Source organism: Plecotus auritus (genome assembly GCF_963455305.1).
Source record: "Plecotus auritus genome assembly, chromosome: 1".
NCBI lineage: Eukaryota > Metazoa > Chordata > Mammalia > Chiroptera > Vespertilionidae > Plecotus > Plecotus auritus.
In genome coordinates this window covers 13,489,160-13,511,738 of record NC_137770.1, presented here as the reverse complement: position 1 = coordinate 13,511,738, position 22,579 = coordinate 13,489,160, and the positions used below count along the sequence as shown (strand labels likewise).

Below are 22,579 nucleotides of genomic sequence, written 5' to 3'. Positions count from 1 at the left end.
ATAGGATCTGGCACAGTAATTAGAAGAAACTGGTCTTTCAAAATTTCTTTCCTCTATTCCTTTTCTTAATCTTGCCTCTCACTTAGCCATATATAGTTACAAAAGATACGCTCTGAGCCACGATTTCTGATGGCATGAAAGCTACATACTTTAGATAAAATCAACAAGAAGGGAAGGGGTGATTTGGTCCTATCTCCATAACTGTATAAAGAGAACTTAATGTATGCATTTGTTTTTCTTAGATATATTTCTATTTTACCCCTACTACCAAAGGAGCCCTTCCATTTCACATTTCCATATGAAGTACTTTTTAGTTTATTTTTGATGTGACTAAGTGGAAACTCTGTTAATTTTAAAGTGCATTTCACTGTACACTAACCGCCTGCATCCAACCGAACGGCAGCAACCTGGCACCAGACGCGCCTCCCTGGTGCTTACAGCAGGGTGAGGGTGAAGGCACTGGACAAGAGGCCTCTAGGCTGTTTTCTGAGCTCTTCGCAGAAGCCCCTCCTAGATTATTTAGTTGACGGATTACCCTTCTCTTTCCTTCCTCTACCTGACGCTTTGCCCATTTTATTTTCCGCCAAGTCCTCCAGAAGAGACGGCAAGGGAAAGAAATAAAAATGAAACCCATTAATTTTCAATGTTCACAATGAGTCAATTACGTCATCAATCATTATGGAATACTGACCATTTTTCTGGGTCATTTTCCTTTAGCAACAAAATTATTTTAGTCTATACTTTACAACTAGCATTGTCTATGAGAATGCAGTTTAAAAAAATACTTTAAGATCTAACTTACACATTTCAAAAAATATTCAACATAACTATAGACATAAATGGATATTTTCTTAATTATTATAAATCTGTGCCTGATGGAACCACATTTTGTGAATTAGCTCTATTTGGTAATAATTCATGAAAGATCTTCCATCATTACTCGGAATGACCACAAGCTGGGGGTACAGTTGATTCGATGAGAATTACGTAATCAGTTGGGCCCCTGAAAAGTATTAAGAGCTATTTCCAATAACCATTGTGGACAAAAATGTGAACAAGGTAATATAATATTTTGAAAATATTTTAATATTTGCCATTTTTGTTGCTTGTGCTAATAATATATACATTGATTTAGCAATAAATAAACTACTGTTACATAGAGTGCAATATTTTTAGTATTCATAATTGGTTGAAATCAATGCTGCATTATCGCAATAAATGAATAAATAAATATCACACCCAAATTCCAAACTAATGCTCCAGAGGTTATCATGAACAAAAACGCAAAGAAATGTGTTGGGCTTTATCTTTTTAAGCATGATTCCTGTAAACACGGCCAAGATCACCTTTCTCAGTTCTAACATTGCGTGTGATAGCTTTACAAGAAAACAGAACATACAAATCCGACCACATCTTTTTTGCATAGGAAATAAATTAACCGTATTTGTAAATGCAGCAATCTCTCAGCGAAATGTCTTCATCACAAAGCACTTGTTTTGTGTATGAATTCAGAACTTTTGAGCAATAAAAGTGCTCTGCGTAAGTTTATAAAATATGCTTTCTGGATTTAAAATTTAACAGGAAAATTTCCAAATAAGCCATGGTTATGATTCTACAATATGATGTACATGATATCCGGCCACAGGAGGAAGTCCTCACTGCGGACAACACAGTGTACCAATAGAAAGCACAGTGCTGAACAGAACGTCCCTTTAGCTTTCCCCACGTCGGTGCCTGGGTGGCTGGCGGAGTAACATGGCTCATGCTACTTGTTGCAAACAAGGTAGAAGGGGGCGTGAGGACAAATTTAAAAGTAGGTAACGGAAAAAAAATGGCAGAAATACAGTACATATGCTTTAACCAGTGCACTTTATAAAACAGTTCGCTTTATTCATATCCTTTCATAAAGTGCAATGTTACCTAAAACAGACATGTACCTTAATGGGTCGCAATACCATTGAGCAAACTGCCAGGACAGAGCAGTGCAAAGTGAGAAACAGAGCTGAGCATGCACTCAGATGGGCCCAAAGACAGCGCCTGGGGCCATGAGTCCTTACAGCTTTTCTTTTACTTTTTGCAAAAGATTGATAGTAGGTTATCATCACATGTAACCATAAAATAAAAACAATAAATTAAAGTCCTCGCTCAGAAATAAGGATATGCCACACATAAAATTCACTACAGAATCTTTTTTAAAACAGACATTTTTTTCTCTGATAAATTCCTGCTGAAAGGGTGCAAATCTCTTAAAAGCCCACATTATCCACAAGGCAAAGCAGAAGGTGTCGCCACAGTAGGAGTAACTTGCCGGCAGACAGCTGAAAGGCCTGTGACTACTCTGCGAGCGGTTCGAATCCGGGCAGCCCCCAACTGCATTTACAGGGGCCTCTGCTCCTTCCAGAACCGTCCTGCTGGCACCAGGTAAGTCACTAAACCGTGTCATCTGTGCTTCATTCACAGTAACATTGTCTGTCCAGTGCTTTCGGACAAGGATAACCAACGGGTTTTCCTGAAAAAATTCCCCAAGAGGCAGATTCCAATGAGACCAGCGGGACTTGTTTTTCCGTTTGGTTGGTGGTTTTTGTTGTTGTTTTTTGGGCTCATTCAGGATATTTTATTTTCTTAACGTAGACAAGCTTTGACTTGGATGGATCACCGCCTCAGGCAGGGCCGAGGGAGCGAAGGTGCCAGGCCCACGGGTCAGAGCGCTCCGGCTCCTGTGCGGGTCAGTCCGAGAACTGGAAGAGGGGCTCGGGGTTACTGCTGTCGGCAGGGTTGCTGGGCTGCAGGGCCTTCGTGGGGGTGGTTTTCCCGTGAGAGTGAGAGGACGAAGAATGGGAGCTCTCGCTGGAGCTGCTGCGCGTCTCCGTACTGGTGCTGGTCTTTTTCATCTTCCTTCTCTTAGCCAGGGGCGCCTTGTCGACATTCTGAAGGCAAAACCCCTCTCTCTTGTATTTGTTAAAGGCCTAGGGGAGAGAAACAAGGGAACCCCGATGAAGGCACAAGGATGGAAGGTTCCTTGGCAATTATGACTTACAGCAGGAGGCGACTTTGGTTGTCAACCAACAGCTCCAAGTTGTTTGGGGAACAAAGTCCTAAAACCATGGTATCCAAACCCCCCGTGGGGTACAGGGTTCATGGGGTGGTGGCTGAGGACGCTGCTTAAACCAAACCAGCTTGGCTGTCCGGGAGGCATGATTCTCATACATCATTTGAAGAAGTTAGCGCTACCTCTCAGTAAGAAACACTGACTGACTGGAAATTCCTGAAGACTATCAGCAATCCAACACCCCCCTCCCACACCCCACTCCTGCTACCCCCCTTACTCTACCAGTTCTGTGTCTGAGATTTAAAATCCTGACCACAAAGTCCCAACACAAAACAGACTTAATCCATTATGGGGCCTGCGCTCCACTTCCAAGTCAATGCGATTGGGCGTTAAGTTGGCCAGTTAATCTACACCCAGGAGATCAGGGCTACACACCCCAGGCCGGCTTTAGCCTGTGGGCGGGCAGCCTGTCTTCACTTTTCTTAGCCTCAAGCTCTGGCATGGCTGCGGTTGCCCCTGACAACCTTGCATCACGTTCCTGAGAATACATGGATCATCTGCTACAAATTCTTGCAGTTAATCTCTTTATACCTCACCATATCCTAGCTCAGTGGTCGGCAAACTGCAGCTCGTGAGCCACATGTGGCTCTTGGGCCCCTTGAGTGCAGCTCTTCCACAAAATACCACGTGTGGGTGCACGTACAGTGCGATTGAAACTTCGTGGCCCATGCGCAGAAGTCGGTTTTCGGCTCTCCAAAGAAATTTCAATCGTTGTACTGTTGATATTTGGCTCTGTTGACTAATGAGTTTGCCGATCACGGTCCTACTTCATTAACTTTTAAATCAGTTTCTGCAGCTAAAGGGGAAGCATAACTATCCCTCCTTTCTCAAGATAATCCCTTCAGAGGTAATTGTATTTCTCCTTCACTCATTTACCCCTCAGACAACTACCTGAATGTGTCTGCATCTGCTGGGCACGAATGTGCGGCTCCTGCAATGCAGGCTCAGCCTTCCAAACACAATCAGTGCCGAATGCCGCATACCCACTTCTTACCCCTCATGGTCTCTAGAACGCAGGAGGCCCAAAACGGTTGCTGAATGAACGAATTTTCACGGGAGCCTTAGTTCCTAGTGTTTATCGTTTTAAAAGAAAATGGTTTTGCTTATTTGAGAGAAGAAAGTCCTAGTAGTAGGTAGTACATTGTTTTCATCACCTACAGGAAATCTCCAGCTATTCCAATACCGCCCACTGCCTGATCTCACACCCTCATTCCACACGTCTAGGAAGGGCACTGTGGGTTCACAGGGCCTCTGGCCCCAGGCACTTGCGGCTTGTAAATGTGTTTGTATCCTGACATTAAAAGAACTCTTATTTCTTATTCTAACTGTTATTACTCAGAGTGTGTCTCGGAGGTTATGGGGTATCTGATTCCTTTCAAAGCCCACACTGCAGAGCACAGGCCCTTACGTGGAAGGTGGCCTTCACGCAGGTGTGCACGGCGGCTCCTGAAGACCCCAGGATGTCAGGAGTCATCAGAGGATTGGAGGACAGCTGACTGCCGTCTTGGAGCCATTCATTGTACCTCAGGCCAGACATTTTAAGCCTTTTATTTGGATCGACTGTGAGAAGTCCTGTGGGAATAAACAAGACATCTTTATTTTGTGATTTGCCATTTCAAACGGTTTAAAATCAACCTCAGATATAAATCTCAATTATGTTCACATGACATGATGGTTTCTATAAGGCTTCAACCTCCTGCAAAAATAATTACCCTTTCATTTGCTCTTAAATGCCCTAGTGAGCACTGGGTGCTAATGAGAAAGCCCACAACAGCCTATTTCTAGGAGGCTGTGGGCTAACGGACTTCTCAATCAGGAGAAGATAGCCACCCCACCAAGGACTCCCCAGGGTGACCGGGTAAACTCCCACCGAGGAAAGAGCTGGACCTCCTTCACGCCTGTACCAGCACCTTCTAAATCACGGGTGCGGTCGGGCCGAGAGAAGTGGAAGGGGAGACTCAAAGAGGAGTTCTGAGGAGACAGGAAGACAAGCCCAGCTCTCACACCACCAGGGGACCGTGTGCTGGAGGCGAGGGGAAGGGCTCAGCCGAGGGGGCGTGGGCACCCTGGGAAACTTCCAGAAGACGGGTCCTGGGGGATGAGAGAAGTTGGCTCAATGAGGAGGGGTGCCCAGGGGTTAAGGAGAGCTAGTGCACAGGAAGGTGGGGTGCAGGAACCCGGAAGCTCAGCACAACTGAGGAATCAAGTGTTCACCACGGCGGAGGCAGGTGGGGCCCGGTTGCGAAGGGCCTTGAATTTTCAATGTGCTGTGAGGGGGCATGAGCTGAGGTTGGTGGATTCTTCGAAGGATTTTTAACAGAGACAGGAGCATATCTGGACATTAGGAAGGTCACTCTGCCGGTCGATGATGGACAGGTAACGTGAGAGGAAGTGAGACAAGTTGAAAGAATGTTGTAGGATCTTAGGAGAGAAATGGTGACGAGGACTAAGGTGGCGGCCAAGTGAATGGGGAGCGGGGTGCGCGGAGGGGTGCTGAACCTGCAGGAAGCGGTGACTGGCTGTGGAAGGCGAGGAAGGCTGGGAGCCAGTAGGCTTTCTGATTTGGTGGCCTGGCTTCTTGGCAGTGCCAAAGAGGGAGCTGTGAGGAGGCACACGTTTGGGGGAAAGGAGAGTAAAGAAGCACAGGTTTGCCTCTGGCCGATGTGCTCAGTGGTTAGAGCGTTGGTCTGTGCACTGGAGGGTCTCAGGTTTAACTCCCTGTCAAGGGCAAGTACCTGGGTTGCAGGTTCAATCCCCAGCCCTGGTTGGGGTGCATGTGGGAGGCAACCAATCAATGTGTCTCTCTCATATCAATGTTTGTCTCTCTCCTTCTCCCCCACGCCCTTCCACTCTCTGAAAATCAATGGAAAAAATATCCTTAGGTGAGGTTTAACAACAACAACAACAAGTACAGTTCGATGTGGAGGTGCCAGACTGGGATGCTGGTGGACCCAGGAGCTAGTTCCTGTGGAGACAGTGGATAGGATTACAGAGGGAGAATGTTCTGATAAGAAGAACTGGCACAACACAGCAGTCTGGAACCCTTTTAGAACGCATGGACTCCTTGAGTAATGAACAAACATGTGTAATGGCATGACTCCACTTCAATCTCTGCACAGTGCATAACATAAAATTTCCTTAGATTCTTACCTTGGATCAAATCTTTAGCCTCTTGGGATACATTCTTCCAGGCTTCTCCTTCAAAGGAGAAATCTCCCTTTTTGATCTTCTTCATGATTTCCACTGCACTGGTGCATGTCAAACTTTTGTCATGAGATTGGAATGGAACTTGCCCAGACAACATAGTATACTATCGAGAAAAAAAGAAACAAAGAATGTTTCAATAGCTTATTATGATTGGCATTATTGGGTTTAAAAGATTATGTGGCTTCTATCGCTGAAACAACCAATACCTTTCAAAGACTTGTAAATGAAGAGGAATGGCTTATTATGACATCAAGATTTAAAACCATTTATCTAGAATAATAAAAGCGTAATATGCTAATTAGACCAGACGTCCTTCTGGATGATCTTCCAAATGAAGCCAGGTCCCGGGTACCTGCTGGCAGCCGGAGGGAAGCCTGGGTCCCGGGTACCTGCTGGCAGCTGGAGGGAAGCCTGGGTCCCGGGTACCTGCTGGCAGCCGGAGGGAAGCCCGGGTCCCGGGTGCCAGAGGGAAGCCGGTGCTGGCAGCCGGGGGAAGGAAGGCCTACTCTTGCACGAATTTTGTGCACTGGGCCTTTGGTATGACTATATTCAGAACAAGAATGAAAAAGGGATACTCTGTTTGAAAAAGAGTGTGTTTAAGGTTAACAGAAAATTTAAAGACAGCAGAACCCAGAATAACTATTTTTTCTATCCAATTCCATATTCTTTCCTCAGGATATTAACTATGGATAAGAACTTTAAAATTTTTTTATTTGGCCTTCTTTATGTTGTTTGTAATTATCCCAATTTTAATTTTATTTTTCTCATTGTTGGGTTAAATGCAATCAACTCTCTACAGTCACCTTATTTCATTGTAGCCACGTTTGAAATTTTACATGAAAGGTAAAAAGTCAATAGAGCCCTGGCCACATAGCTCAGTTGGTTAGAGCGCTGTGGGTTGATGCCCGGTCAGGACACATACAAGCAGCAACCAATGAATGCAGAAAAAGTGGAACAACAAATTGATGTCTCTCTCTCTCAAAAAAAAAAAAAAAAAAATAAAATAAATAAAAATAGCCCTAACAGGTTTGGCTCAGTGGATAGAGCGTTGGTCTGTGGACTGAAAGGTCCCAGGTTCGATTCTGGTCAAGGGCATGTACCTTGGTTGCGGGCACATCCCCAGTAGGGGGTGTGCAGGAGGCAGCTGATCGATGTTTCTCTCTCATCGATGTTTCTAGCTCTCTGTCCCTCTCCTTTCCTCTCTGTAAAGAATCAATAAAATACATATTTAAAAAATAAATAAATAAAATAAAAAATAAAAATAAATAAAATAAAAAGTCAACAGGAAGTCCAAAAAGCTAAGGCTTGTCTTTGTAGCAGAGACTGGATTTTTGAAAGGTGACCCTTTAAACTTCTTGGAGGGTCTGCTCTCAGCTTGCTGAGCGACGTACAGGCTCTCTGGGGTGAAGGGAGCTGCAGACGGTGGTGGGCGGGCTGGTGATTAGGTAGTAACCACGTCTGTGCGCAGACCAGAGAACCACGCGGTGAGAAGGGTGGTGGTGCCAGGTGGTTGGGAGGGACACTAAGAGCAGAGCCCTAAGGAGGAGGCATGGAGCTGCAGAGGCTCCAAGCAACTAGGAGCAACAGCCTTTTTTCTCCCCTGGTCATCTGACAAGCTCGCGCACCCTCATGATGGCAAAGATGGTGAAGCAGTTCTGACACACTGGCTCTCAGGAAAGATGGGAATTCCCAGGCAGGCTGATAAATCTATATATATAAAAGCCTACGCATCCAAGTGGTAGCTATGACGCACAATGACCACCAGGAGGCAGACGCTCCGACTGGTAGCGATGACACGCACTGACCACCAGGGGGCAGACACTCAATGCAGGAGCTGCCAAGCTGCGGTGACTTGGCAGCTGTGGTTCTCGAGTGACACAACTGGAACTAGAGGGGAGGGAGCCCAATTCCAGGGTGTGTCACCAGAGAACTGCCCTCTCGCAATCCAGGACCCCTTGGGGGATATCGGAGAGCTGGTTTCGGCCCGATCCCCGCAGGCCAGACTGAGGGACCCCACCCGTGCACCAATCCGTACACTGGGCCTCTAGTTTAACATAAAAAGGAAAACCAAGAGATACAGCCAGGTAGGCAGTCAACACAACCCAGGTAAGAAGAATGGATGATGTATGACCAAGACCCAGACCAGAGAAGAAGCTTGACCCTTTGAGGTTACCTGAGATGAGGGGGCTTTGGGCGAATTTGGACTTTCTGAAAAAAAGCTGTGCCTGAGAAGGAAAAAAACTACACTCATGAGATTGGAGAGTTTGAAAACAGAAGACAAGGAGAAGACACCTGTTTCTAATTTTGAGCAATATAGTAAGAAAAATATTTGTCCTAAGGAGGGAAATGCTAGGACATCGGTAGAAAAAAAGACAAACAACTTAAAAAAACCCCAAAATCTCCTAAAGGTTTGGTATGGAAGGAAGGCTACAACTGCATCGGACTGACCTGGAGCCCACAGGTTAGGAGAAACTGCCCAACTTCCTCTCACAGTCTCCTAACTGACACCAGGGCCTCTACTGCCCACTTCTGACTCCTGTCCATTATCCTTCCTGCAGACACAGAGTAACAGGTAAGCAGTGGAATCCCTTCCATCATGGCCCTATGCAAACTCCTTCCCTGGCTCCCCACACCTTCCCCTGGGCCTGGGCCTCTGCAGTTCCCAGGCTCCACCCCCACTTTCCCTACCGACAGTTCTTCCGCCTCCCTGCCTTGGCACAAGCTACACGTCTCCTTAGACCATCACTTGCTTTCTTCAGCTAGCAAAGTCTGCCCCCACCCCCATCTAAGTAGGGGCTCTGGCCTCTGCCATCATTCTTGCAGAGAGGACACAGAGGAGAGAAATGAGTGTTAGAGTCAGATGGACCTGGCTTCAAACAAGTGCTTATTTCCTAGCTCGGGAAGATCAGTTAACCTCTCAGACCAGTTCTTCATCTTCAGAGTAAAAGCAACAAGATCAAGCCATCCATTGCGCTTGGTAACAAGCAGCAGCAGCAGCCTGCTCAGTTACACACCCACTCTCCATCCCGGGCTCGCTGCTGACCCCTTCCTCCTCTTTCTCTGGCTGGATGGCAACAGGGACCCCACGCCCTATGGGAAGGGGGAGACATCCTTCCAAGTCCCTTTGTGGTCTGCTTTCTAGGTCACTGCTGGCACCAACCACCTGAGCTGGGTTCCCCAAAAAGCAGAGTCTGAAGCAAAAGCTTATACACGATTATGTTACTAAGGAGCACAGGCTGTGAGGAGGAGGAATTGAGCACAGGAACGGTGCACACACGGAGGAACTGCAGCCGTGGCTAAGATGGGCCAGCAGGGACCAGCTGCCGTGCTGATGGGGGACACGTCACGTCAGCTGATGGCGCTGATAAGCACCTACTGACCTGGTCAATGGATTCTTCTTCATTTCCTTCAACAGGAAAGGTCCAAGCAGGAAGTCCTCACATGGCAAGGACTGCATTCACTCTTACCCAAGAGCTGTGCTGACGTTCCTGCTCTGCTGTAACGGTCTGCGGGGGCTCCATCATCTTGACACTCGAGAGAAGCCATGCTGGTTCTCTGTATTGATGTCCTCATTACATGAGGTCCATGGCAGAAACTAGCAGGTATCCTAAGTGCCCTATACATATGCATGCCAGAGGGTGGAGATAAACTACAAACATCCGGGGACTGTCACCTGGGAAAGGGTTTAGCGCCAACGGTCAGGGCACAGAGACATTCCCCTCTGAAGGTCGGGCTGCGGTACCTCGTCCCACTGGAGAGCAACACAGAGCTCAGCGGGCTTCCCTGGGTCTGGGTGGAGGCATACATTGCAGCTGAGAATGTGGCTCCAATCGTTTTGTCAGGCGACTTGGAAGGCTACCTGTTTAAGTAAGGCCCAGAGTAAAGAAGGTGTTGTTGCAAGTGCAAGCTGCAATACAACCCGTCCTGCCACTTCGGCTACAGGATTTGGTAGACGTGATGCTAGAGCAGTGGTCGGCAAACTCATTAGTCAACAGAGCCAAATATCAACAGTACAACGATTGAAATTTCTTTCGAGAGCCAAATTTTTTAAACTTAAACTTCTTCTAATGCCACTTCTTCAAAATAGACTGGCCCAGGCCGTGGTATTTTGTGGAAGAGCCACACTCAAGGGCCAAAGAGCCGCATGTGGTTCGTGAGCCACAGTTTGCCGACCACGGTGCTAGAGTATCTGTGAAAGGGGCTCCAAAAACTCCACTGAAGAGCCACGGAGCAGGCCTGAAGGGTTCTGGGCAAGGCCACGCCCTCTGCGACTGCTCTCTGAAAAGCAGCTCCCCTGAGGCAGGACAGTAAGAAGGTAGGACAATTCCCTGCAAGTGGAATGAGGGAACAGGAGACGAAATCGTTAAATAAGGCTGAGCAATGAACAGCCTGCTCCTAAATCGCAGTATCTTCCCTAACCAAAGACACCTAGGAGCAAATAGTTTACAGCTCTCCTCCCCAATCAGACAGTGAGTAGCTTAGATCACCCTGGTCAGGAAGAGAGATCAGAGACCCAGTTGGTGCCATTGGTGCCAGCCGAACCCCAGGATGGACGAAGTCAGGGGAATAAATATCAAAAGAGCCCAGTTAGAGACAGACAGATCCCGGATAAAAATAAAGCAGTGAAGCTGACCAGAAAAGGATCCCTACTCCCCTATATGCTCACTTTGATGCATCAGCATATTCAAGGAAACACCTGGCAAACTATTGAATATTCTGCTGAGACCCTCCCCTGAGAACTCCCCTAAAACTCCCACCTTTAGAAAAGAGATGAGAACCCTCAAGACAAAGGACCCTGTGTGCTCTCTCTTGAGCACACCGTGCACCCCTTTCCTCAGGCGTGTACTTCTGCTTTCTTTCTCCTAAACTCTAAGGGTCCCCGTGAGACTTGCAACCAGGGGAGCAGCAGGCAGCAGCAGCTCATCCTGTCCTACATTTTCTAAATACTGTGTCATACACTGAGTGTGTGTGCCTCCTAATTCATGTCAAAGACCCAACCCTCAGTGTGACTGCATTTAGAGAAAGGGCCTATATGGAGGTAATTTAAGTTAAATGAGGTCATGGGGTGGGGTCTGACTGAACAGGAATAGTGTCCTTTCCAAAAGACGCACCCAGAACTTGCTCACTCTCCCCGGGAACGAGAGAAAAGGGTATGTAAGGATACCACCACGCTGGCCCCTGGACAGTGCACTTGCCAACCTCAGAACTGTGAGAAAGTAAGTGTCGTCTGCAGGACTTTGTTATGGCAGCTCCGGGAGATGAGGCAGTGGGTAAGCTCTATGCTAATTAGCGTCCTGCACATCCATGAGGTAGACTGGGTTGCAATCAAAGCCACATGATACTATGTGATGCACCTTCCCGAAGTATTTGTTTTAGTCAGTGGGGGTAACAAATTATTTTCATATTAAAATATCCACATCCATATTTGCTAGATGCAACATGCAAAAGGACCATAGATTTCTAAGGCAAATCAGGAGAGTCCAAATAAGCTTTGGGCTTGCTATGGGATGATTCAGGCTTTGTCTAGGATCTGCTGGAGATATGCATTCATTTATGTGGAAACGTTTGCAAAGCACTCTTTTTTCTTGACAATTTAATGCAGGTGTTCACTTTATTTTTCATCTGTGTTTCATTATGCATCTCTAAAAGGCAAGGATTTTTAAAAACCACAATCACAACACCATTATCTAAGAAAATTAGCAGTAATTCCTTTGTATAATTCCATATTCAAATTTCTCCAATTATGTTATATGCCCTGTATATTATAATCACATCTGTATGAGTTAGCTTTCGGTTGAATTTAATAAATAGGATTGAAATTAGAATTTGCTTGAATCAGAATTCAAGTAAAATGCAAACACTGTTTCTTAAGTGTCTTTTTAAAAATCTTCATTGTTGAAAGTGTTACAGATGTCCCCTTTTTAAAGTGTCATTTAATCCATAGGTTCCCACGCTATTTTTTCTTATAATTTATTTGCTGGAGAAACTGGGTTGTGTGCCCTGTGGCCCGCACACAGTCTGGATATGGTGGTGACTGCTTCCCTGTGGCATCACTTAACCGCTTCTCTGTCCCGTTTGTCTTAAAAACCTGTGCGATCTAGAGAGAAGCACGGCTTCTGTCCTACTATCACACCAAGTTGTTTCCATAGAGATAGCATTTAGAAGCTCTAAGACGGTATTTTAGAACCATAAAAAGGATGATGGTTTAATTGGCTTATATTTAAAGTAAGGGTTCTTTAACAGGGGGTAATCTTATATTATTACAAAAAATGAAAGCCTTTTTATTTAGACATATTTTTTTCAGGAGAGTGCTACTAATGTTTAAGTCCCTAAATAAAACTCTCAAGTCTATAGAAGCTAGTTGTTTATTTTTATTTTAAAAATATGATTCATAAATTTTAGTTTGAAAATTATAAAGATGACTTAGAATTACTGAAATAAAAACCATATGAAACTTAAACTAAAAGAGGAGCCATCCTGCAGGGACACCTGGCTAGCCATTAGGGGAAAGCAAGCTGACACCAAAATAAACCCCAGATGGAGTGCTGGTTAACGTGTGAAAATAAAATATAATTCTAGAGGGAAATTTAGGAGGATATTTTTATAATCTTGGGTTGGGGTAGAGTGACAATCTGAATCAGAGCAGGTTCCATAAAACAACAGACTGACATATCTTACTACATAGAAATTTAAAAAAAAACCCTTTTCTATTTAAATCCATCTGAAAACAAAATTAAAATCCCATATTACTCTAAAAGTTTTGGAACAAAGGACAAGCCAGAAAAACATTTCCAATATTAATGGCAGACAAGATTAAAATCCTTAACAGAGCTTTCAAGTCCAGTAAGAAAAATTCCCCATAGGAAAGTGGGCAAAGCTCACACACAGCAACTTCTAAAAGAAAAGCACAAGCCGAAATCGGTTTGGCTCAGTGGATAGAGCATCGGCCTGCGGACCGAGGGGTCCCGGGTTCGATTCCGGTCAAGGGCATGTACCTTGGTTGCGGGCACATCCCCAGTGGGGGGTGTGCAGGAGGCAGCTGATTGATGTTTCTCTCTCATCGATGTTTCTAGCTCTCTATCTCTCTCCTTTCCTCTCTGTAAAATATCAATAAAATATATTTTAAAAAAAATAAAAGAAAAGCACAAATGTCCAGATACATGAAAAGATGCTTAGACAATATTCATCAGAGGAATGCATGCAAATGACAACAGCAGGAAACAATTTAAGACTGACATTGATAGTCTTCCATGTATTTGCATATAGTTCGGAGAAGATACGAAAAACCTTCTAGAAGGAAATCCAGGCATAGATTTCAAAATAAAGATGTGCATACCCTTCTCCTAGAAATCTATTCTAAACAAATGGTGAGACAAATGTAAGCACATATATAAACAATATTCATGTGTATCGTTTAAAATTAGTGAAAAACTGGAAAATGCTAACTTCTCATTAGTAAATGGTTAAATAAACTTTTGAGACTCAAACTACATGTATACTATACTCTCATTTTAAAAAACCCAAATATATATGCATGTCTATAGAAAAGCTTATAGAAAGACATTAGGAATACACAGCATGGTGGGGTGGGGGCGAGGGATGAGAGGGAGAGGGAGACGGTCTCTATGATGAGATTACCAGTGATGTCACTTTTTTCTTCTCTCTTCCTGTAGCCTCTGAAAATTTCTCCCCAGGATCACGCATTACACATTATATGCGTAAAAAGTAAAGTTATTTTGAAGAGAAAACACACCCAGATCTTGCTAGCTTAATATTACCTTTCTGATCACTGCAGCCAAGGACATTTTGTGAGAAGCATGCTGATCAGGATCACTATCAGTCACTAGAAACATTTACAATTCTACTATTAACTTGTAATTTCTCCTAAATGATATTCTTTAATTACATCTTTAGTCTCAAAACCTCAAAGAATATTATATATATATATATATATATATATATATATATATATATACACACACATATATATAATATAAATCTATATATTTTGGTTAATCCTTTCCTGAGAATATTTTTCTATTGATTTTTAGAGAGAGTGGAAGGGAGGGGAAGAGACAGAGATAGCGAAACATCGATGTGAGAGACACATCGGTTGATTGCCTCCTGCACGCGCCCCAACTAGAGGTGGGGATCGAGCCTGCAACTGAGGTATGTGCCCTTGACAGGAATCAAACCCAGGACCCTTCCGTCCGCAGGCCAATGCTCTATCCACTGAGCCAAACAAGCTAGGGCTCAAAGAATATATTTTGACTGTTTTTCTATTGAGTCACTTTGCCATTTTCACATTATATCTAATATGCATATCTTTTGAAAACACACTATCTTTCTAAAAAAACAATATATAACTCTTTTATTCACATAAAACACAGCTGCCTTAAATATTTCAAAATAAACCAAAATCAAAATTCCTACATTTTCTCCAATGCAAATTTTAAGAAAAGCAAACAGTCTTCCGTCAGGCCTCTAACCGAAAAGAAACCAACTTGCCAATTTTTTTCATGAATTTAGGGAAACCAGCAGCTAGAGACGGGTACCGAGGACATCTAAGAACTGACCAAGTTCCAGGTGCCGTTGCCACGAACTCACCAAAATGACGCCCAGGCTCCAGAGGTCGCAGGACTCGTCGTAGCCGTTCTGGTTCAAGAGCTCGGGGGCAGCGTAGTGAAGGGTGAAGCACGGGGTCTTGAGAGGCTGATTGTCAGGCGGCTTTAAGCGCGCAAACCCGAAGTCAATTACTTTAATTTCCAAATTGTCATTTTCATCAGTGAACAGTAAATTCTGCAAGATACAAACACATCAGTCTCTCACTAAAACGTCACGGGACGTGGTGACGCCATTTATGTAAATCATATGTCAATACTGGATCCAGGCACAGCGAGGGTCTGATCGGGAGGGTCTGGGAGCTGGACACCAGTGTCCTGTTGTTCTCTGCTCCGTCATGTTTTGTGTTATTTCAACCTGACAATGTCACGGAAACATTTGCCGACTGCATCATGTCTCCTCTGACATCAGCCTCTTCTAGGCTTTTCTGGAACTCTGTGTTTGCGTTCTACTTCCTCCACCAACCTCCCTTCCAAGATGGCTCGAGTGAGCCTGCTCTCCATTCAGAGACACCACCCAGTCGTGAATTTGAGATGCAAGGAAAATGGGAATATAATGAAATAGTTACATGTAAGGCTTCACGACCATTGAAGTCACGGGTGGGGTTCCCGGGCTTGTACTTGAGAGCCATCTTCAGCAGATGACTCCGGAGCTCCTCCGCTGGGCAGGCGCTGCGCCTCATCAGGGCAGGGAGACAAGCACACCGGGCCCTGCTCACTGACCTACTCCATCTCTGAGAATGACTTCAGCTTATTCCTTATCAAGAATGGCAGCGGACTCCCTTGATCTTAGCCCTGGAAAGGGAGGGGATGTAGCATGCCCCCCTCCCCTCCTCTCCCAACTCTAAGAGGAGGGGGGTGTTAATAGTCAGGAATGGGAGGGAATAACAATTCAATCTCCTTGTATCTTCATCTCAAGCTCTGCCTGAAAGGAATTTGATAGAATTTTTCTTAATCTTTTAAGACTATGGGAACCAATTTCAGAAATACAAAGCAGCTTGTAAGAATTTTAGCCAGTTTCTAAATTTATCTGATTCTCACCTAGAATTTAGGATTCTGCCTATGCAGAAAATGAGTGCCACATAAATATCTACCAAGGGATACAGAGTCAGATCTTAAAACGGTACATCACTGGGAAAAGGATTAAATGTTTAATTTGGAAATAATATACTCTTCCATTTAAAAGTCCAAGAGAAAGCTCTTTTGTTATGAAAATGTTAGTACAAAGGTACATTTTCATTTCTCTAAAAAATAATTTTGATTTAGGATTACAACTGTAGTAGAATATCGTAAATAATCTGACAAGTCTTCATTTCAAACGACTATGTGAGAGAAAAGTTTTATAACAAAGGAAGAATTAAGTATCAGTAAACTAGGAAGGCAAACTAAATCCTGCTGGAGGGACAGTTGCATCGTTTGAGGCTCATGAGATAACAGATGGCCAGTTATCAAAGAATAAAACATGTGAGAACGAATTCTATACAGTCATGGAACAGATCTTTTCAACTTAAGAAAATTACATGCTTGTTCCTTGTCTATCAAGAAAACATTTAAGTGGTGTGCTTTCACATTTAAAAATAGACAGCTAATCTCCGATGCACAGAGCACCATATTTTCAGTGGGTGTTCTGTAGGAGAGTGAGAACTATGATGAAGGAAGCAGAGGGGTAGCTGTCATAGTTGCAAGTTCATAAAGCAAATGTAGTTTTGATTAACCACTAGTAATAAGAATAACAGTAATATCTAATACATAGAATGGCCCTGGCCAATGGGGCTCAGTTGGTTGGAGCATTGTCCCGTACGCTGGAAGACCACAGGTTCAATTCTCAGTCAGGACACAAACCTAGGTTGTGGGTTCAATCCCCAGTCGGGGTGCGTACAGGAGGCAGTCGATGCATGTTTGTTTCTCTCTCACATCGATGTTTCTCTCTCTCTCTCTCTCTCTTCCTCTCTCTCTCTCTCTTTCTCCCTTCCTCTCTCTCTAAAAATCAGTGAGCATGTCCTCAGGAGAGGGTTAGAAAAAAAATACACAGGCTGAAGTTTAAATACTTTAGAAATTGGTCAAATATATTTGAATGCACATAATTCAATTTTTAAAAACATCCTCTTCCTGCCAATAATCCAAGGTACTTAAATAAAAGGCAAAAATGGTGCTTTTTGAGAAATATTCTTTGATGGTTTAACACAAAAAATAAACACCAAAAAAAAATAATTTTAAATATACTTGAAAATGCATTACAACCACACGGGTAATAAAAATGATGTTCTATTTTAAAGAGAAACTATGAATAATTTTGCATAGGGTAAAGGATGACTCATTGTTATTCTTTTATAAATTACTAGGTTTTGCTTTTAAATTTTTAAATTATTTTGATGATTTTCTAAAAGGGAGGAACTTCCTTATTTTTTATACTAAAAAGGGATCATTCTGTAGCTAGAACCTTCTTACCCTTGCAAAGTGAAAAAGCTGCTATTTCTGCACTGCTACACAGTTCTATACGTACGTACATGAGCAAAGAAGAGCAAACATAGGATGGCGTAACTAATTAAACCAAGATGATTCTTCGTGTTTAATATTTAGAACAGAATTATCTACATTCCTATTCATGAGGTAATTGATTTGATTACAAATGTGAAAAATAAGCTTTCAAAATATACCACTAATAAACTCCCTCTAACCCTAGCCAGTTTGGCTCAGCGGATAGAGCCTCGGCCTGCGGACTGAAGGGTCCCACGTTCGATTCCGGTCAGGGCACATGCCCGGGTTGCGGGCTCCGTCCCCAGTGGGGGGCGTGCAGGAGGCAGCCAATCAGTGATTTTCTCTCATCACTGATGTTTCTATCTCTCTCTCTCTCTTTCTTCCTCTGTGAAATCAATAAAAATAATTTAAAAACAAACAAACAAAAAAACCCCTCTAGCCCGGCCAGTGTGGCTCAGTGGTTGAGTGTTGACCCATGAACCAAGAGATCACTAGTTCAATACCTGGTCAGGGCACATGCCCGGGTTTTGGGCTTGATCCCCACTAGGGGGTGTGTATCGATGTTTCTCTCTCATGGATATTTCTGTCTCTCTATCCCTCTCCCTTCCTATCTCTAAAAATCAATTTTTAAAAAAATACAAATTGTTTTAAAAAAAACCCTCTAAAATGGTATACATATAGAGGGGATATTATTTTCTGCTACAAAAATTTCTATTGCTATTTTTAGTCCACAACTGTTGCATAAAGTATTTCTTCCATAAAAGGCTCTCACACTTACAAATATAACCTCAAGATGATCAGCGGGCAAAAAAAAAAAAAAAAAAAGAGAGAGAGAGACGAATTTATTTTAGACCAAAATAGAAAACAAAAAAATCCAAGAAACATGGTATTTCCAGGTATGTATTTAGCAGAAAGCCCTGAAAGTAAAAAAGCCCACACATTGGGGGGAGAGTTAATAATGAGGCTGGATGGAGCGACGAGAGAGAATGTGCTCATCTATACCTCGGGCTTCAGGTCTCTGTGCACCACTCCGACGTCGTGCATGTGGCTCACAGCTGAAACCAGCTTCCGCATGATGTAGCTGGCTTCGGTCTCACTGAAGTGCTTCTTTTTCTTAATGCGTTCAAACAGCTCTCCCCCGTTCAGAAGTTCCATGACTAGGAAAGTGTGAAGCTAGGAAACAAAGAAGAAGAATGTGGAGAGCCTTCATGAAGACAAATTTATTAACATATAAAACATTTATTGACTATAAACTATCACCAATAAACTTAAATAATCCTTTGTTAAAGTCATCAACAGCAATCCTTGTGCTTTAGAAGAAAGAGCTGAAGGGTACTGCGGCTTTTTTAGAATTCTATTTTGGTAATGGAAAATTTCAAGAACTGCAGTGCAGTCTTTAGATATTCTTTTCTTGATGAATTCTTTCATTTGAATTTCATTCTAACCCTCTCTACCAAGTTTACATATCTTTCTTGTTAAAGTGTGATCTAACACCGATAATGTGAAATTGGCTGCTTTAAATACTATACAAGATTCCGGATAAAAGGCATTGTTTGATGATGCCACTTGAAACCTCCTGTTAGGGCTTAACAGATAAGTTTTAGGGTTCCTGTCGATACCGATGGCCAATACCCATAACTCACTTTAGGTTGTTGTTTTTTAAATAACTGCTTTTGATCCAAATGGCATTATCTTAATTAGTTTAATCAGTTATATACTTACTATGCTTTCCATAAAGAAAATAACATAGCTATCGAAAAGCAAAGGAATTATATTAGCTCTCAAATTAACACAAATGGTTTAAAAAATATATTAACTCAATACTCATAGCACCAACGTTACTCAAAAACCAATATATTTATGTTTCCCTTTGAATTAGCAAAATCCAGAAAACTGCTTCATAAAAAAGACAATTATAAGTACATCATCCTGCACATACTGGGTAAAATGTAAAGAGTGGACAACCCGCCCTAGCCGGTTGGCTCAGTGGACGGAGCGTCAGCCGCAGACGGAGGGTCCTGGGTTTGATTCCGGTCAAGGGCACATTCCCAGGATGTGGGCTCAATCCCCAGTAGGGGGAGTGCAGGAGGCAGCCAATCAATGATTCTTTCTCATCACTGATGTTTCTTTCTCTCTCTACCTCTCCCTTCCTCTTGGAAATCAATAAAAATGTATTTTTTAAAAAGAGTGCACAATGCTTTTAGTAAGAGAATTGTTCTCAGGTTACTAGCGATCAAGCCAATTTGGGTTTCTACATCAGACAAATAAGGTCAAAGTTGAAGTATATGCCTATGAGCTTTAAAAAAAATGGAGGGCAGCCTGGCAGGTGTGGCTCAGTGGCTGAGCGTTGACCCATGAACCAGGAGGTCACTGTTCAATTCTGGTCAGGGCACAGGTCTTATTGTCTCTCATCTTTGATGTATCTATCTCTCCCTCTCTCTCTCTGTGAAATCAATAAAAACATATTGATACGTTTGTACTGTTTAGGTTTGTAGTAATAAGCACGAATCCTAGTACATAAAATGTACTAAGAAGCACGAATCCTAGTACATAAAATGAACTGTACCCTAGCACAGCCAAGCGTGCAGTCCCGCCCTCAATCAATTTCACCCAGTAGTAGAAAACAAGACTGTGTGGACTGGGGACAATCTAGCCACCTGCTACCGTCATGGGTAAAACCACCCAAGATATCAACTGCATATTGGAATGATAAAATATTTATACTACTACCTACAGGATTATACCATGAGATAATTTATAATCTAGTAACTCTTGAATATAAAAATAGCACCTAATAAATATACTTGAGACTTAAAAAATTCAGGATACAGTTCCTGAGATCTGACATCAGCTGGAAGGTCAGACAGAGATCTAATGTGTTGGCTGGGAGGTGGCTGGGGGACAGCTGCAAAACCCAGAGGTGGATGTGGAAGGCCCTCGACCAATCCCATGATTGATGTGTGAATCATCGCCTTCAGGAGATGGTCCAGGCCAGGGGTGGGCAAACTTTTTGACTCGAGGGCCACAATGGGTTCTTAAACTGGACCGGAGGGCCGGAACAAAAGCATGGATGGAGTGTTTGTGTGAACTAATATAAATTCAAAGTAAAGGAGCGGAGGGGAGAGCAAGAGAACCGGATAGAACAGCCGGATCCGGCCCGCGGGCCGTAGTTTGCCCAAGGCTGGTCCAGGCTCTTCCCAAGCTCCCCCAGGGACAGGGGTCACACCACCTCCACTGTAGGTGACGAGCCTAAGAGGTGGAGCAAGGAGAGGAGCAGGAAGGGCATTCCCTACTGAGTTCTTGCTACAAAGATGTTCCTTTTCGGGCTATGAGAACAAAAAGCAAGAAGACAATGAGATTTTGCTTACCCACCTGATGTGAAAACCAGCCCGAGTTTCTGCCTCCCCTTGGGCAGTAGAGCGAAGTAATTAAAAGCTTGCTCTGAAGTTGAGCTGGCTGGGTTCTGATCCCAGCATTAGCACTTACAAACTGAGACCCTACCCTGTTCCTTAGCTTCTGTGGGTCTCCGTTTTCTTATCTCATTGGGTTACCGCAGGGACTGAATAAGATACTCCATGTATAGTGTCTGGTACAGTGCCTGGACCACATGAGGTATGACAGCACACAGCTGCAGTTTTTACAGTTACGATGCTGCTGCTGCCTGGTTTCACCGGGATGGGTCATTCTCGGGTGCAGCACTTGGGGAAATTTCAATGTGCGGAGAAGTGGGCCACAGCTGTCCTAGGACAGGGATGTTAGAGCAGTACAAGGAGAGAGCCCAGAGCCAGAGACCAGGTTTTCCCAACGAGGTTTTCACGGACTTGCTATGTGACCTTGGACAAGTCTCATGACCCTTCTGAATCCCAGTTTCTTCTCTGGTAAAACCAAAGTCTATTTCCTTAGATGTACTAAATTTAAAATAAGAGTCTTAGCTGGATTTAGCTCTTGTGCCCAGCGTGTTGTCTTGAGCAGGGCCGTGTCCCACCCAGTCCCAGGGGAATTTCTGCCCTGGAAGGTGGCAACGGAGGAGCCGGGGAGGAGACAGGGGCCTGACACAATGATGCTCCTCTTGTAACCCAAGGTACAGGCGTCTGTCAGGTTTCCGGTAACAATCGGAGCTGGGAGTAGAAGAGGGAGCAGCATGGCATGGCCTGGAATGGGAAGATGAAAGGAAGGGAAGTCTGTTGGCCTTTCTGCTTCCTGTTTGCACTTCAGCTTGCTCCGATTAGGCTTACGGTTTCCTACGTTCTATTCTAGAAGTAAAAGGAAAGTCAAAGGCTGAAAGTTTCTGAGTCCTGAGAGGTCTGAGCGACTGAGCTCTGGTGGGAGCAGCTGAACAGGTAGTAAAGTAGCACAGTGCAGCCGGTGGCACTGACTCTGTCCTGCTAGGTCATCTACCGCTGCCGCTGAAGGAGAAACGCAGAAGCGAAAGGTCGCACTGATTTGGGGGGGGGGGGGGGGAAGAGTGTGTGTGGAGGGGTTGGTTTCTCTGCCCTCTGTAGTGGCTGGTGATGTCCCATATTTTTAACTCTGACCCAGGAGCACCAACGAAGATGATAAAAGAGTGAAAACTCGAATGTGAATTAGTACGCACAGAAAAGGACTGTGGACTACCTGATCATGAAAAACTTCGTGCAATTTCACAATATTGGGGTGTCCTTCACAGAGCTTCAGTGCTGTTATTTCTTTCTGAGTATTGGCTTCCATCCTACGAGATAAAACAGTTAGTCTCTACAAACCTCTGCGCCAAGTTTTATGTCAGTGTTGCCCCAAACCTCATTTTGTTTTTATTTACAGAGTATTCAGAATATAAGTGTCAGAGTATGAGAATGAAGTTTCCATGAAATAATGAGTCATACTACCCACCAGAACAAGCAATGCATTATTCTCAGAAAAGACTGTTTCTGAGTCAGAAAAGAGCTAATCACATGAAGAAATGGATGCCCTTCTTGCCCGACAATTTGGTAACAAGAATATGTAATTATGGAGGTAATAACCAGTTATCAAAACAACCTGCTGGCTCTCAATGTTACCAGTAGATTGCTAAATTATTATTTTTTAAAAAGTATTTCAAACAAACAACGGATAGGAATGACAACAGCTGCTGAACTCACTAAGCCAGTTTGATTAAATATCACTGCCATGCCCTGGCTGGTTTGGCTCA

General features: G+C 43.8%; 1 protein-coding gene across 2 annotated transcripts in view; it reads right to left on the bottom strand.

The window, feature by feature from the left end:
• Positions 1-1,066: 1,066 nt before the first annotated feature.
• Positions 1,067-22,579, bottom strand: part of RPS6KA5 (ribosomal protein S6 kinase A5) — a 132,078-nt gene continuing 110,565 nt past the window's right edge. For both annotated transcript variants that reach the window (XM_080645802.1, XM_080645801.1), the window contains 6 exons: positions 22,030-22,123; positions 18,418-18,588; positions 14,924-15,115; positions 6,260-6,419; positions 4,518-4,681; positions 1,067-2,966 (listed from right to left, as the gene is read on the bottom strand). In XM_080645802.1, coding sequence (XP_080501928.1) covers positions 2,727-2,966; positions 4,518-4,681; positions 6,260-6,419; positions 14,924-15,115; positions 18,418-18,588; positions 22,030-22,123 — 1,021 coding nt within the window. In that variant the 3' untranslated portion in view covers positions 1,067-2,726. The remainder of the gene's footprint in view (positions 2,967-4,517; positions 4,682-6,259; positions 6,420-14,923; positions 15,116-18,417; positions 18,589-22,029; positions 22,124-22,579) is intronic.